This window comes from Lepisosteus platostomus, chromosome 21, assembly GCF_059453375.1.
Source record: "Lepisosteus platostomus isolate fLepPlt1 chromosome 21, fLepPlt1.hap1, whole genome shotgun sequence".
Lineage (NCBI taxonomy): Eukaryota > Metazoa > Chordata > Actinopteri > Semionotiformes > Lepisosteidae > Lepisosteus > Lepisosteus platostomus.
Window position 1 is genome coordinate 3,281,236 of NC_142631.1, and position 13,746 is coordinate 3,294,981.

Consider the following 13,746-nt stretch of genomic DNA (forward strand, 5'->3'; position numbering starts at 1 on the left):
GCAACTCACAGCTGGCAGCCCCACTGGAGCTCAGCAGGTGTGAGCCTGGCCAGTACCTGGATGGGAGACCTCCTGGGAAAAGGTTGCTGCTGGAAGAGGTGTTAGTGGGGCCAGTAGGGGGCGCTCACCCTGTAGTCTGTGTGGGTCCTACTGCCCCAGTATAGTGACAGGAACACTATACTATAAAAAGGCACAGTCCTTCGGATGAGATGTAAAACCGAGGTCCAGACTCTCTGTGGTCATCAAAAATCCCAGGATGTCTCTTGAAAAGAGTAGGGGTGTTACCCTGGCATCCTGGCCAAATTTCCCCCTGGCCTTTAACAATCATGGCCTCCTAATAATCCCCATCTTTGAACCAGCTCCATCACTCTGCTCTCCTCCCCACTGAGAGCTGGTGTGTGGTGAGCGTTCTGGCGCACTATGGCTGCTGTCGCGTCATCCAGGTATCCAGGTGGGGCTGCATATTGGTGCTAGCAGTGGGATTCCCCATGACCTGTAAAGCGCTTTGAGTGGTGTGTCCAGAAAAGCACTATATAAGTGCAAAGAATTATTATTATATTATTTTCAGGCATTGTGTATCTCAGCTGGGCAGGTACTGTACAGGAGGGCCTAGTTATTGCAGTTCAAACTGACTCAGGTGCTTCCACTCGTAATTAGACACTGGTACCGAAAGAGTCCCGGTCCTACCCTGCGGATCTCGGTCTCAAAGACGAGGGTGCTGTCCGCAGGAATCCTGCTCGGGATGCCCTGGGCACCGTACGCCAGGCTGGGCGGCACACACAGAAGACGGCGTCCTCCCTTCTTCATCCCAACCATTCCTTCTTCCCAGCCCTGGGGCAGACACCATCCGGACAGAGGGCAGGAGAAAAAGAGGGGATGAGACAGGGGAAGCAGAGTGAGGTTCCCTCAGCCACTTTCAAAAGGTTTTAAATGTGGAAAACTAATACGCAGTCTTGATATCTAGGCTGTTTATTCCAATACAGCTGAAGAGTTACAATCTTTTATCCCTTTTCTCCACATGACAGCACACAATTACTAATCACAGCGCCCAGGCAGAGCTTCTGAGTTAACTGGAGCCAGTCTGCGCTTATCTCGCCAATCATCTCTTAATCGGGCCTTTTAAGAACAAGAACTTCATCATTTTAGACCTCAAGGAGTGATGGAGACTCATCAAGGCCTGGAGTATCACTCTCTCTCACCTTGATGACCTCCCCAAGGGCCAGGAGTATCATTCTCTCTCACCTTGATGACCTTTCCAAGGGCCAGGAGTATCACTCTCTCTCACCTTGATGACCTCCCCAAGGGCCAGGAGTATCACTCACTCTCACCTTGATGACCTCCCCAAGGGCCAGGAAAATCACTCTCTCTCACCTTGATGACCTTTCCAAGGGCCAGGAGTATCACTCACTCTCACCTTGATGACCTCCCCAAGGGCCAGGAGTATCACTCTCTCTCCCCTTGATGACCTTTCCAAGGGCCAGGAGTATCACTCTCTCTCACCTTGATGACCTCCCCAAGGGCCAGGAGTATCACTCACTCTCACCTTGATGACCTCCCCAAGGGCCAGGAAAATCACTCTCTCTCACCTTGATGACCTTTCCAAGGGCCAGGAGTATCACTCTCTCTCACCTTGATGACCAACCCCAAGGGCCAGGAGTATCACTCTTTCTCACCTTGATGACCAACCCCAAGGGCCAGGAGTATCACTCTCTCTCCCCTTGATGACCTTTCCAAGGGCCAGGAGTATCACTCTCTCTCCCCTTGATGACCTCCGCAAGGGCCAGGAGTATCACTCTCTCTCCCCTTGATGACCTCCGCAAGGGCCAGGAGTATCACTCTCTCTCCCCTTGATGACCTTTCCAAGGGCCAGGAGTATCACTCTCTCACCTTGATGACCTTTCCAAGGGCCAGGAGTATCACTCTCTCTCACCTTGATGACCTCCCCAAGGGCCAGGAGTATCACTCACTCTCACCTTGATGACCTTTCCAGCCCCCAGCTTCAGACGCAGCAGCTTGTCCTTGTTCACGTTGGAGTCGAACACCTACAGGGGCACAGGGACCAGTCAGCGCACTTCAGCCCTCACCGCACTCAAGACCATCGGCATCGCGCAGCACACTCAAATTCACCACCGCTTGGTGAGCTGAAAAGGCTGTCCAGGAAGCTTTCGTTGTGCCAATTTAAGAGTCCCCACAGGTCAACAGAGCTGTGAAAGATGCTACCTTTCCACAGAACTATTTAACACGCAGATTATGTTATTAATCTCAGTGACGAGCCTTAGAGAGGGCTTTCAGGAACCCACAGCACGATTGTTTTGCGTGGCACTTTCTGCGAGTCTCCGTGTTGGTCATACCTGCCCGATGGCGTGGTTCTGCAGCAGCCAGCCCGTGTACGCCACTTCCAGAGAGTCCCCCGTCTCCACAGCCTGCCCCTCCCCCAGCACCAGGTCCTGTATCACCACAGCATCCAGAGAGGGGGCGCTGTTTCCCTTGGCCACACACACCTACAGAGAGAAACGAAGCTCAGAGACCGCCGGCAGCGTCAACTTCAGACTGCGTCTTCAGACTGACCTTGCACTTCCTCTCCTCACCTCTTTCCTTCCCTTTCCTACCATTCTCCATCTCTCTTTCGCCCCTATGTCCTGCCTCTTTCCCCATCTCTCACCTCCTTACAGAAGTCCATCGCTGCCTTCTCCGACTCAAACATCACCGACCAGTTCTGCAGCTGGTCATCGTAAAATGACCCATAATTACCGGGATGCACCTGTGAAAGAGAGGAAAGCATTGGACTTTCTACAGCGTCGTACTACTGTCGTTGATTTTCAACCACATCATCAAGATGAGAGTGTGTCTAACAGCCAATATGCTCTTCCTGGTTAACCTTTCACTAAGCAGAGATCCCATAATCCCTCTAGGATTTATATTTCAGAACATTTCCAGTGCAATGTTGCTCCTCACTGTTTTTCTCCTCGTGTTAGACTACGCAACCTGCCAACTGGCAATTTTTTCTCCTTTTGCCAGCACCTGTATCGCCCTATAACTCACGTCTGGCAGCCCCACTGAAGCTCAGCAGGTGTGAGCCTGGCCAGTACCTGGATGGGAGACCTCCTGGGAAAGCTAAGGTTGCTGCTGGAAGAGGTGTTAGTGGGGCCAATGGTCTGTGTGGGTCCTAATGTCCCAATATATTGAGGGTGACGTTCCACTGTAAAAAAGGCCCCGCACTTCAGATGAGATGTAAAACCAAGATCCTGACTCTCTTTTGTCATTAACAATCCCAGGGCATTTCTCAAAAAGAGTAGGGGTGTCCTGGCCAAATTTCCCATTGGCCTTTACCAGTCATGGCCTCCCAATAACCCCCATCTCTGAACTGGCTCCATCACTCTGCTCTCCTCCCCACTGAGAGCTGGTGTGTGGGGAGCGGACTGGCGCATCATCCAGGTGGGGCTGCACACTGGTGGTGGAAGTGGGATTCCCCATGACCTGTAAAGCCCTTTGAGTGGAGTGTCCAGAAAAGCGCTGTATCATTCTTATTCTTATTTTTCTTAGTATTATTAAGAATATTCCTAAACCATGAACCCATGGCTGCAGCTATAGGTCTGCTACTGTAACGGACACCCCCCCTCCATTCGACAGGGCACACACACGCACACACGAACTCCCTCGCACCCCAACTCTCACCGTGAGCGTGAAACCGGGATGGATCCTGGCCGAGGTCACTTGTTTTTGCTGGCTGGCGTACAGCAGGATCTTATACTTGCAGGAGCACAGGGAGAGAGAAAGAGAGAGTCATGCGAGTCATTAACTCAACCAAGGGCAGCCCAGACATCACAGGCCACACAGAACACACCTTACACTGTACAAGAAGCAGACTGCGTTAGAAGATGAGAAAGGTCACAAGTGACAACAGCCCTTTTGAAAGCTGTTAAATAATTCAAAGATCTCCTCTAGTCGTTCATCGAGAGATTCGAGGGCATTGCTGCTCAGCTAGTCAGCGACTGACACAACACTTAAACCTGGTTTATACTGTAAGGGAGGGTGAACTCCTCCACATGCTTTGCAATCAAGCTCTGCTTCTGCTTATACTGATGAACAATCAGATAGCTCTGTTGCAGGGAATCATTAAACAGCTCCAAACATTACACAAACGCTGGTGCTCACTCCTTGAACTCAAACTACAGCGGGGCGTTTGGGGGACACCCTGGCTGCCGAAGAAGCGAGCCAGTCCTGAACACCAGTCCAGGGCGGCAGGCTCCCCTTACCTCTCGGCTCGCGTGATTTCCCAGCACTGCAGCTCCCAGCTTCCCCTGTTTCACGTACTGCCCGGTCACACTGCCCACACAGACAGACGGAGAAGCAGACCGGTCAGCTAGGGAGCAAACCAACACCTGTCCCAAGCAAAGTTACGAATGCACCCCACCCCCGCAAGGCAAATTTAGCCAAACAGAGAAAAACCGCCTTTACATTAGCAATTTATACAGATGCTCTACAGATTTATAAGGCTAAAGTAGCAGTCAGGCGATTGGTTAATCTGGAGAGAACTGCATTTCTCCTGGAGCTCAACTACATCTAATATCCCCCACAAGAGAAGACATTTGAAGGTCTTTCCAGTGTTTTGAGATTCTACAGTTGTTATAATAATATTATTACAATATTATAATAAAGCCATTATAAAAGCCAAGCATTTCTTGTCCTGGGTTAAATGATCCTATCTAGCAATTGCACAGAGAGATGGCGACATAGCATGACCTTCACAGTTTTTGATTGGCACTCACTAGCGGAAGGCAAGCACGGCGGTAGCCAATAAGACGGCTGGAGCTTCCGGGGGAGGGGCGGGCTTTTGAGAGGGCGGGCCTTCAAAAACGAGACAGAACCGGAAAAGAGTTTAAGGGGCAGAAATGAAGTCAGGATGCTTGAAAAGACAGATAGTAAAAAAAAAAACGACAAGATCTCTTTCAAAAGCATTTCAGGGACGGGGCCGTCTAGGTGTGGCATTTGTCTCCAGAGGCGAAATATTTGGCAACCACCACAGGAAATGTAAACCCTTGCACAAAATATAGTTTTAATAAAAGCACATATCACCATTCCATTGTTTTTCCATGCTACAAATCACAGGCATTTTTCCCCAAAATGGATGGGTCTTTTGCACATGGCGAGAACAAGGCTTCTTGATGCCCATTTATAAATCTATAAAACAGGTGGATCTGTAGATTAATGAAGGAATCACGAAAGAAAGTGTGCTTTGTGCAGAGATAAAGTCACAGATGGGGTGGATGGGAATGAGATGGCAGGTTGAGTGTACCCAAACCTCCAGAAGTATCATTGGTGGCGGAAGTGGGATTCCCTTTTACTTTAAAGTGCTTTGAGGAGAGTGTCCAAAAGTGCTCCATCAGTGTAAGGAATTAGCATTATCATTTTCACCTGGGCAGTGGAAGGAAATTGGAGAGCCTGATGAAAGCACATGGAAAACACAAATCTAACCCAGACCGCAGTTTTAGGGAAAACATCCCTTCAAATTGATACTTGTAACACTTGTATGCTGGCAGGCAGGGGCCACATCAGGTTACTGGTGATGTTACGCCACCTTGACATCACTGGCCCAGTGCCGGACTGACCAATCAGAGACCAGCATTCTCTCCACACACAGTATATGTGTTGCCGAGAAACATTTAGAGCCTTCAGCATGTAGGGGACGAGAGTTGATTAAAGAAGTGTTTATCCCATGAGAGAGCTCAGCCTCTTCCTCTTACCTGCATGAGCAGAAGCTTTCTTGGGCTGCTTAGGGGCTGTATACTGGAAAGATTCATTCCCCCGAATGGCTGCCTGGTCCATTCCGAACAGAGAGGCCAGTTTAGCCCTGAAATCACACACACACACAGTTTTAAAAGACTGGACCCCCCCCCAAAACAATCAAAGGATCACTACTCCTCTTTTCAGGAACAGCAAAGCTAGGAAGAAGCTGTTAGAGTCTGGTGGAGCTGGCCCGTACACTGGGATATCTTTTCCCAGATGGTAGGAGGGCAAAGAGGTTATGGGAGGGATCATCTACTATACTGGAGGCCCTGGGTGTGCAGCATTTGTGAGAGGTGACAGAAATGGAAGGGAGGGTGCAAAATGGAGCTTATTTGGTCTTTACAGTATTTATGCATATGGAAAAGCTCACGTGCCAAAGACTCTGCAGAGGAGAGACCAGCCTACAGCAGGACTCAGATTGTCACTACGACATCGCTGGCCTCCATGCAAGGGAAAGGCTAAAAGGTCAAGAAACGGTTAAGGCAGAGACTGCAATGGGGTGGCAGTCAATTTGAGAGAGGTCTGCATTCAACTCCGAAACTGCACGCTGGTGCGTCGAATCAATCCGTCTCCCGTCCTAAATGGCAGCGTGGCACAGAGATAATCCCGCCATTGTTTTTGTGCTCGGCTGATAATGACTAGCGCCCCTTGTCCAAAAGTAATCCAATTTCCCCAAAAATGCACAGAATGCAATTAAAAGGAATGAATGGGGGAAAGAGACCGACCTTGTGGTGTATGCAGTTGATCTCTAGGGACAAAAAAAAACTGTTTTAGGCTCAACAGTTCTCTAAATAGGCAGAAATCTGAGTGGGTGTTCATGTATATACACCCTTGTTTGTATGGGAGGTCTCCAAAAAAAAAAAAGCAGAGATCTTTTCTCTTTCCTCCTGCAGAGAGGGCAGGGTTCCAATGCAGTTGTAAAACCTTATGCTTTGCGGTTATAGCGCTGTAATAAATCTTTGCCTTTTAAGCCACAGCCTGGTTAACATAACACATAACCAAACCACAATATAGCTTAAAATGTAATTTCTCCACCTCTGAATTGATTAAGTAATAAGGATAATCCAGTGCTGCAGCTGATATCAGGACTAACAATATTGTGAGAGGCTTCAATACACTCTTGGGTTTCCAGACTAATCTGCTGCATCTTTAATGTCACTCAGCAACAATGGACTAATATTTAACCGTTATCTCACCCGTACTGTTACCTTACAATGAACCAGGTAACGATCAGCAGTAACCACATCTTACAATGTACCTGGATGCACGAAAACACACATCATATGGGAACATGTAGCAAAACTGAAGTCATCCATGACAATGAACGTATTAAGCTGTCTCTCACGGATACCAAATTAAGATGGACCGAGCGCTTTTGTTAATTCCCAAATGAAGAGCACATAGATGTCGAAACGGGGGCGTGCATTTTGGCTTATGGAAATTGTTCTCGTAACCACTGTGCCAAACAATGTCTGCAACGCTCTTACCAATTTGGGGATTTACCGAAGCGGCTAAGATTACTGATTAGTTCCTGCGCCAGACAAGTCTTCCAGATCCACGGTCGGAACGCAGAGAGAAAAAAAATAAGTGCGATCCAAAAATGAAACCCAAAACTTACAATAATCCTCAAATATAATCGAAGGGAGGGAGAAGAAGAAATCCGACTCGCAGTCGGTGCCTTCCCAGACACTGACGGTCACACAATCCGCAAGAGTTACACCCCACCGCCAATAAAAAAAATCAATAGCAGTTTGGCGCTATACAAGGCTATGTAGGGCACTGCACAGGAATGACTACAACAGCCACATAATTTAACAGAGCCAAATAGTTCATGCCAAACTTACAAAGGTGTTCACTTTGCTCGCCTTCCCTACAGAAACAACAAGCAAGATGTTTTCTCTTTCGTTTTGATGGCGCATAGACTCTCGGAACCGAAGCTCGGACACCGACACCGTGCCCTTCAAGAGACGCAGCCTGGCCGGCGGACAGGCCTCTCGAGAGCGCACGCTCACTCACGGGTCACTCGTCCGGCGAGCAGAACCGAACCAGGACTGCCCCCACGCGGCTCGACGCGGCACAGAACCCATCTCCGGGGGCTTTCGATGGCTCCTGCCCTGCGGCCGGCAGATCACCCCCCCCCCCTCCTCTCCCAGAGTCGCCGGTCACACGCTGGCCTCCACGTCCACCGCCTGCTCTGGGTCCCTCGCCAACGGATACTGACCCTTGGACCTCCTGCCACAGGTAGTCATTGTCCCACACCGCTGACATGACGGCTTCCCAGCTGGTCCCACACCAACTCCTCCGTCTGGTGGGGAAGGCAGGGGCAGTGACGAGGGAGGACAGCTGCTCCTGGGGGAGTCTCTCTCCTGTCTCTGGTTCCCCCGGCTCTCTCTCTCTCTCCCTCTGGGCCACTGAGCGCTCCCAGATCGCACCCGCGTGACACTTTCAGCACCAAAACTCAAAGAACACAGGGCCGGCCGCGAGCAAACCACAGGACAGGCAGGACGACCCCCCACCCCCCACCCAACCCCGCCCCTGCTGAATCTCAGCTCTGCTTCTCTTTTCGAGACGGGAGACAGACTGCAGACCTGCAATCCCCAGCAAGAGCAGGAACACAAGGGACCCTCTGCCTTAGCTGGGAACATGTGAGTGGAATTAGCAGGCTGGGGCCCCTCCCTCCCTGACCGACAGCGAGAGCCCCATCCCTGGCAGCCTGCCTTCACGGACAAGAACACACTTTAAGGGTCCTATACAATTTCTTGCATTAGGAATCTGTCTTTTCACAGACCCCAGCTTGCTCTCCCTGAGACACACAGACAGGGAGAGAAGCTGGGGGTCAGAGCGCAGGGTCAGCCATTTTTAAACGGCGCCCCTGGAGCAGCTGGGGTGAAGGGCCGTGCTCAGGGGCCCAGCGGAGTAGGATTCCTCTGCCAACCGCGGGATACGAACCGGCAACCTCCCAGCCACAGGTACAGATCCTGAGGCACAGAGCCACTACACTGCCCGTTGAATAGACTAGGACAATAGACTACAGCAAAAAAAAAGGACAATCAAGCTAGAGGACTGAGCAAAGCTTTCTCCCTTCCTTGACTACTTTGAGGACAGTCTAGTACTTTTCCAGCAGCTATATCACCCTGCAGCTCACACCTGGCAGCCCCACTGGAGCTCAGCAGGTCAGTACCTGGATGGGAGACCTCCTAGGAAAGCTAAGGCTGCTGCTGGAAGAGGTGTTAGTGGGGCCAGCAGGGGGCGCTCACCCTGCGGTCTGTGTGTGTCCTAGTGCCTCTCAGTATAGGGATGGGAAAGGACACTGTCCTTTGGATGAGACGTAAAACCAAGATCCTGACTCTCTGTGGTCACTAAAAATCCCAGGGCACTTCTAGAAAAGAGTAGGGATGTTACTTGGGTGTCCCAGCCAAATTCCCATTGATCTTTACCAATCACGTCCTCCGAATCATCCCCATCTCTGAACTGGCTCCATCACTCTGCTCTCCTCCCCACTGAGAGCTGGTGTGTGGGGAGCGGACTGGCGCATCATCCAGGTGGGGCTGCACATTGGTGGCGGTAGTGGGATTCCCCATTACCTGTAAAGCACTTTGAGTGGGGTGTCCAGAAAAGTGCTATATAAGTGTAAGGAATTATTATTATTACAGGCCTCCTGTCTCAAGTGCTTACTGGCTGTGCTCCGTACTGAAAGGGTTGGCACAGTGGCCCAGGGGCATCGGATGGGGGTTGGCCAGTGGTGGGCAATGAGTTATGTTCCCCTCTGCCCGAAAAGGCATCCACAAAGACCACGCCCATACAGTGCCATCAGAACTCACACCAGGGCCCGGAGTTCAATGGGATGCTTTAAACAACAGAAGACCAGCAGACTCGGGGGACTGATTTGCCCCTAACCAGCAACTCTGCTTATCCTTGCCCACTTCTTAGGACTCCCAGTGACTGGAATGGGACAGTCCCGTTCCGAATCTAGAGTCTGTCTGCAGGCTTTCCGGTTCTCTTTAAAACAGCAGGACATGGGACCTCGTTATTAATACTAATTAACACGTATTTAGTGCTTTTCTAGACACGCCAGAGTGCACCAGTACACTCCCCACACACCAGCTCTCAGTGGGGAGGAGAGCAGAGTGATGGAGCCAGTTCAGAGATGGGGGTTATTAGGAGGCCATGACTGGTAAAGACCAGGGGGAAATTTGGTCAGGACACCGGGGTTACACCCCTACTCTTTATGAGAAGCGCCCTGGGATTTTTAACGACCACAGAGAGTCAGGACCTCGGTTTTACGTCTCACCCGAAGGACGGCACGTTTTTACAGCATAGCGTTCCCGTTCGCTACACTTAGGCATTAGGACCCACACTGACCACAAGGTGAGCGCCCCCTGCTGGCCCCACTAACACCTCTTCCAGCAGCAACCTTAGTTTTCCCAGGAGGTCTCCCATCCAGGTACTGACCAGGCTCACACCTGCTGAGCTTCAGCGGTGAACTGCAGGGTGATACGGCTGCTGGCTATAAATTAAGCCAACAAAGATCTGATTAAGCTTTTTCAGAGCCAAGTGGGAACTGAAGTCTACAGAGACGGAACTAGACTGCTCTGTTGTGGTTATCTAGCAAGCCAGGCACACTTCGATCCTGTGGCGCTAGTGTGATTTGTAAAGGGCCAGTACGTGTTCAGCTCTCCACTCGGAGCTAAGAAGCCGTCACAGGGTCTAGTGTCTCCTTCGTGAGAGCCTTACCACGGGTAGAAAAAGTGACAGACAAGATCCATCTAGCTCATTTTCGTTGTGATGGAATCGATACCCGTTAGGAGTTAACAATAAGGGCCTCAAGAACTGTTTGGTACAGTCCGAGTGGGCTGAGGTTCCTTCAGGTGTATCCTACGCGTGATTAACACACAAGGGAATAGGGCCTTAGGGCGACCTAACTTTCTGACCTTGTTCACAGCTCATCTGGTAAGAAACTACTACTGACCCATCAGAAATGTGCCGGTTTTGTTTGGGGGAAAATTTGCAATCATCTTTTAGAATAAAAGCCCGTTGCTGCTCTTAGGAAAGCGGGTGAGAGTCGGGGGTTCACCTGTTAACTTCGTTACCTCTGTCCTCCTCTCTTCCTCGCAATAAAGAAAACTCCAGCTTCGTTTACCGGAGTCGTGGGGTTTTACTGACAAAAAGGGGTTTAAAGTAGCTAGTATCCAACGAACTGGAGGGTCTCACGATGCTTCGTTTTTAACTGAGGCGGCGCTCTCTGTAAACACGGACGTGCACAACAACGCCAATGAAAATCAAGCCACTAGCTCGGGACTTTACAGTAGAAAAAGCTGCATTGCTCACGTCATGCGCCAACAACAGAACCCGGATCCAACACTTCACATCCAACATCTTCAAATACGCCGAGCGCCCAGAAAGCACCAGTTCCTCCTGGATTCGTTTAGGCGGTGCGATGCGCCAACTTTAATCTGCGCTGCAATTAGTTGAGAAGCAACGTCCAGACGCTCCCCTCTTGCCTTCAGTGGAAGCCCCTTTCGGCTTTGAATCGGAGACAGGCCTGCCAGTCAAAGGCTTCCCCCCTCCTCCGTGATTAAAGAGCCTTCTGGATGGAATAGAGACCACCTTCGCCTGCCGCTGCAAACTAATGGGAAATTAAACGGGACCAGTCCGGCAGCGCCCTAATAAACCTGGGAACGGTGATCGCTCTTAATGCATTAAACACGCAGCGCAGAGGGACGGGCAGGTACTTTCAACACCACACTCTCCGAGAGGAAAAAAAAAAATCACTTTATACAGAAACATTTGAGCGGCCAGCAGACACCGGGCTGCTCTCTGCCTGCCTGCGCCGACTCGAACCAGATCCGTCCGCGCAGGTCTCCACTCCGCGAGCGACTCTGAAACCTGTGGCGTGTCAAAGTGATTTTTGAATCCTCTGCAATACAAGAACTGAAATATAGTGACTTGAGGAAGTTGCGCACGAAAGGAACAGCGGATCGTCTTTCGATTTCGATCGCATGAGGAAGAATTCGCGCCCCCCCCAGGACCCTCCACATTTCCATAATCGGGTTTAAAAACCCGATCCCCCCCCCCCCAACACGCAAATCCCGCAAATCCCGGGGAGATGCAAGTGAAGTCACAGCGCCCTGAACCCAGTCCAGGCTCACCGGCACCTTTCAAACAGGAACTGCTTGGGCGAGAAACTCCACGCCGGCTCTGTGAACAGGCTCCTCTGCACAGGTGTCAGCTATACGGCTGCTCAAACACAGGAACTTCATTCAAAACGTAACCGCGACGGACAGAAACGAATATAGGATAGACTCGTGTCTTGCTTTGTTTTTTTAAAGCATTGCGTCCTGCGGTATACATACCCGAGCCCGACCGTCTTCAATAAATGATGCACTTTCCAGTGCTCTATGCGTCGTATATTTAATTCTGCACTTTGGAGAGCGCACACAATTAAGAAGAAGAAAAAAAGGAATACTTTTGTTTCAGTAAATTCTCTATTTAGACGCAGCTACCCAGTTTCGTGTAACTACCGGGGAAATTGTGGAAACCAATGCATATTGCTGAAATGATTTAAAAAAAAAAGAATCAGGTCCCGTTCAATTACTCACCCGCCCGTGGGAGACAGAAAATCCCCGTCGTCGTCTTCCCCCCCGAACATGTCGCCCACTGACGTGATTTTTTCCCCTGGGATGACAGACACACGGGCCCCACCAGGTGCTCACCGCCTCTAGATTGTCGGCTGCCCTTTCGTCGGCAACCTGTCTGCTCCTCCCTCAACCTACAGCCCCCCCAAAAAGTTCAATCGCACCGGGGCGCAGACATACCTATAACTCCCACTTCCCTGTTGCTGGAAAGAAATCAGCTGACTCGGTCATCTGATGTCGCAAAACAGACCTAGCCACCACGCCCCCTCAGCCGTAAAGCGCAGCGCAAAGGGGCGCCCTGCTTTACGGCAATCTGTAGTTCTAAAGTCGGCTCGGCTCAGCTTCCTTTCTGCTAGATCACGGTCGTTCACTAACATCTCCACGACAATAACAACGCCTAATATAAACTTTATCAATGTCTGTTATCAGATTGGGGGAACTACGAATGAGGTCAACAGAGACTCGGAGTGCCAAATTTCTATTTATTTTTTAGCACCCGGTGTATTTAGGAAACCCGGTGGTCGTCTGTTTCAAATCCCTGACTGCAGAACTAAAGGTTAATACGTTGCCGTACGTCTACATATTTGGTGGGTTAATTTAGAAATAACACATCAAAGACCCCTGCCTGTTTCTACGAACAGCACAGAAGGCAAAGTTACGCTGGATGCTTAGAGTCTTGACTTTCACTGGGTTTTGGTACACGCACGCAGTATTGAGTCAAGTGGCATTTCTCTTGATCATTTATAAAACATTTTTAAATATGCCTTTGACTCCATTGTTTTTTGTTACAACGAAATACGGAAATATTGAAAAGCAAAACTGGAATCGACTATTGGTGGAAGTAAAACACCCAAGAAATGTTTATTAAAGCTACAGCAATGTAGCGCCTGGGATATTTTAGATCCGGCAAGAGTTTTACGGATGTATTTTTCGTGCCTGGGGGTCTAGTTCTGTTTTAGCTTTAGTTCTTAATTATGCATGAACAATTGTATGTATACTATTAAGATTAGTTAATAATTAATCCCAGACTTTGCTCATATATTATCATCATCGTCATTATTATTATTGATGATAATAATAATTTCCTTCTTCTCTTTTTCAGCATGGAATAAAGCTGTTATTGTTATTGTATTTCTGGCTATTGTCTTGTCTGCTGTTCTATTTATATACTGCACCTGAGAGACTACTGAGAAACACTTTTCACTATACTATGCACCCGTATAAGAATAATGACAAATAAAGTTGAATTGAATTACTGGTTCCTTTGTAGCCTACGCATGCTGACGCAGCTACCCACCTGAACTACTCATTATTATTATTATTA

At 49.6% G+C, this 13,746-nt stretch overlaps 1 protein-coding gene across 4 annotated transcripts in view; it reads right to left on the bottom strand.

Annotated features, from left to right (window-relative positions):
• The window catches only part of fkbp15b (FKBP prolyl isomerase family member 15b), a 29,057-nt gene extending 16,412 nt beyond the window's left edge, over positions 1 to 12,645 (bottom strand). For 2 of the 4 annotated variants that reach the window (XM_088615079.1, XM_088615078.1), the window contains exons 1-9: positions 12,387 to 12,645; positions 5,745 to 5,851; positions 4,770 to 4,848; positions 4,257 to 4,326; positions 3,676 to 3,750; positions 2,663 to 2,761; positions 2,352 to 2,501; positions 1,974 to 2,042; positions 688 to 831 (exon numbers count right to left, since the gene is read on the bottom strand). In XM_088615079.1, the coding sequence (XP_088471205.1) occupies positions 688 to 831; positions 1,974 to 2,042; positions 2,352 to 2,501; positions 2,663 to 2,761; positions 3,676 to 3,750; positions 4,257 to 4,326; positions 4,770 to 4,848; positions 5,745 to 5,851; positions 12,387 to 12,436 (843 nt within the window). In that variant the 5' untranslated portion in view covers positions 12,437 to 12,645. Of the gene's footprint in view, positions 1 to 687; positions 832 to 1,242; positions 1,339 to 1,973; positions 2,043 to 2,351; positions 2,502 to 2,662; positions 2,762 to 3,675; positions 3,751 to 4,256; positions 4,327 to 4,769; positions 4,849 to 5,744; positions 5,852 to 12,386 lie in introns of those variants that run through there. The other 2 variants (XM_088615080.1, XM_088615082.1) reach the window with 2 other exon arrangements.
• Between the last annotated feature and the right edge of the window lie 1,101 nt (positions 12,646 to 13,746).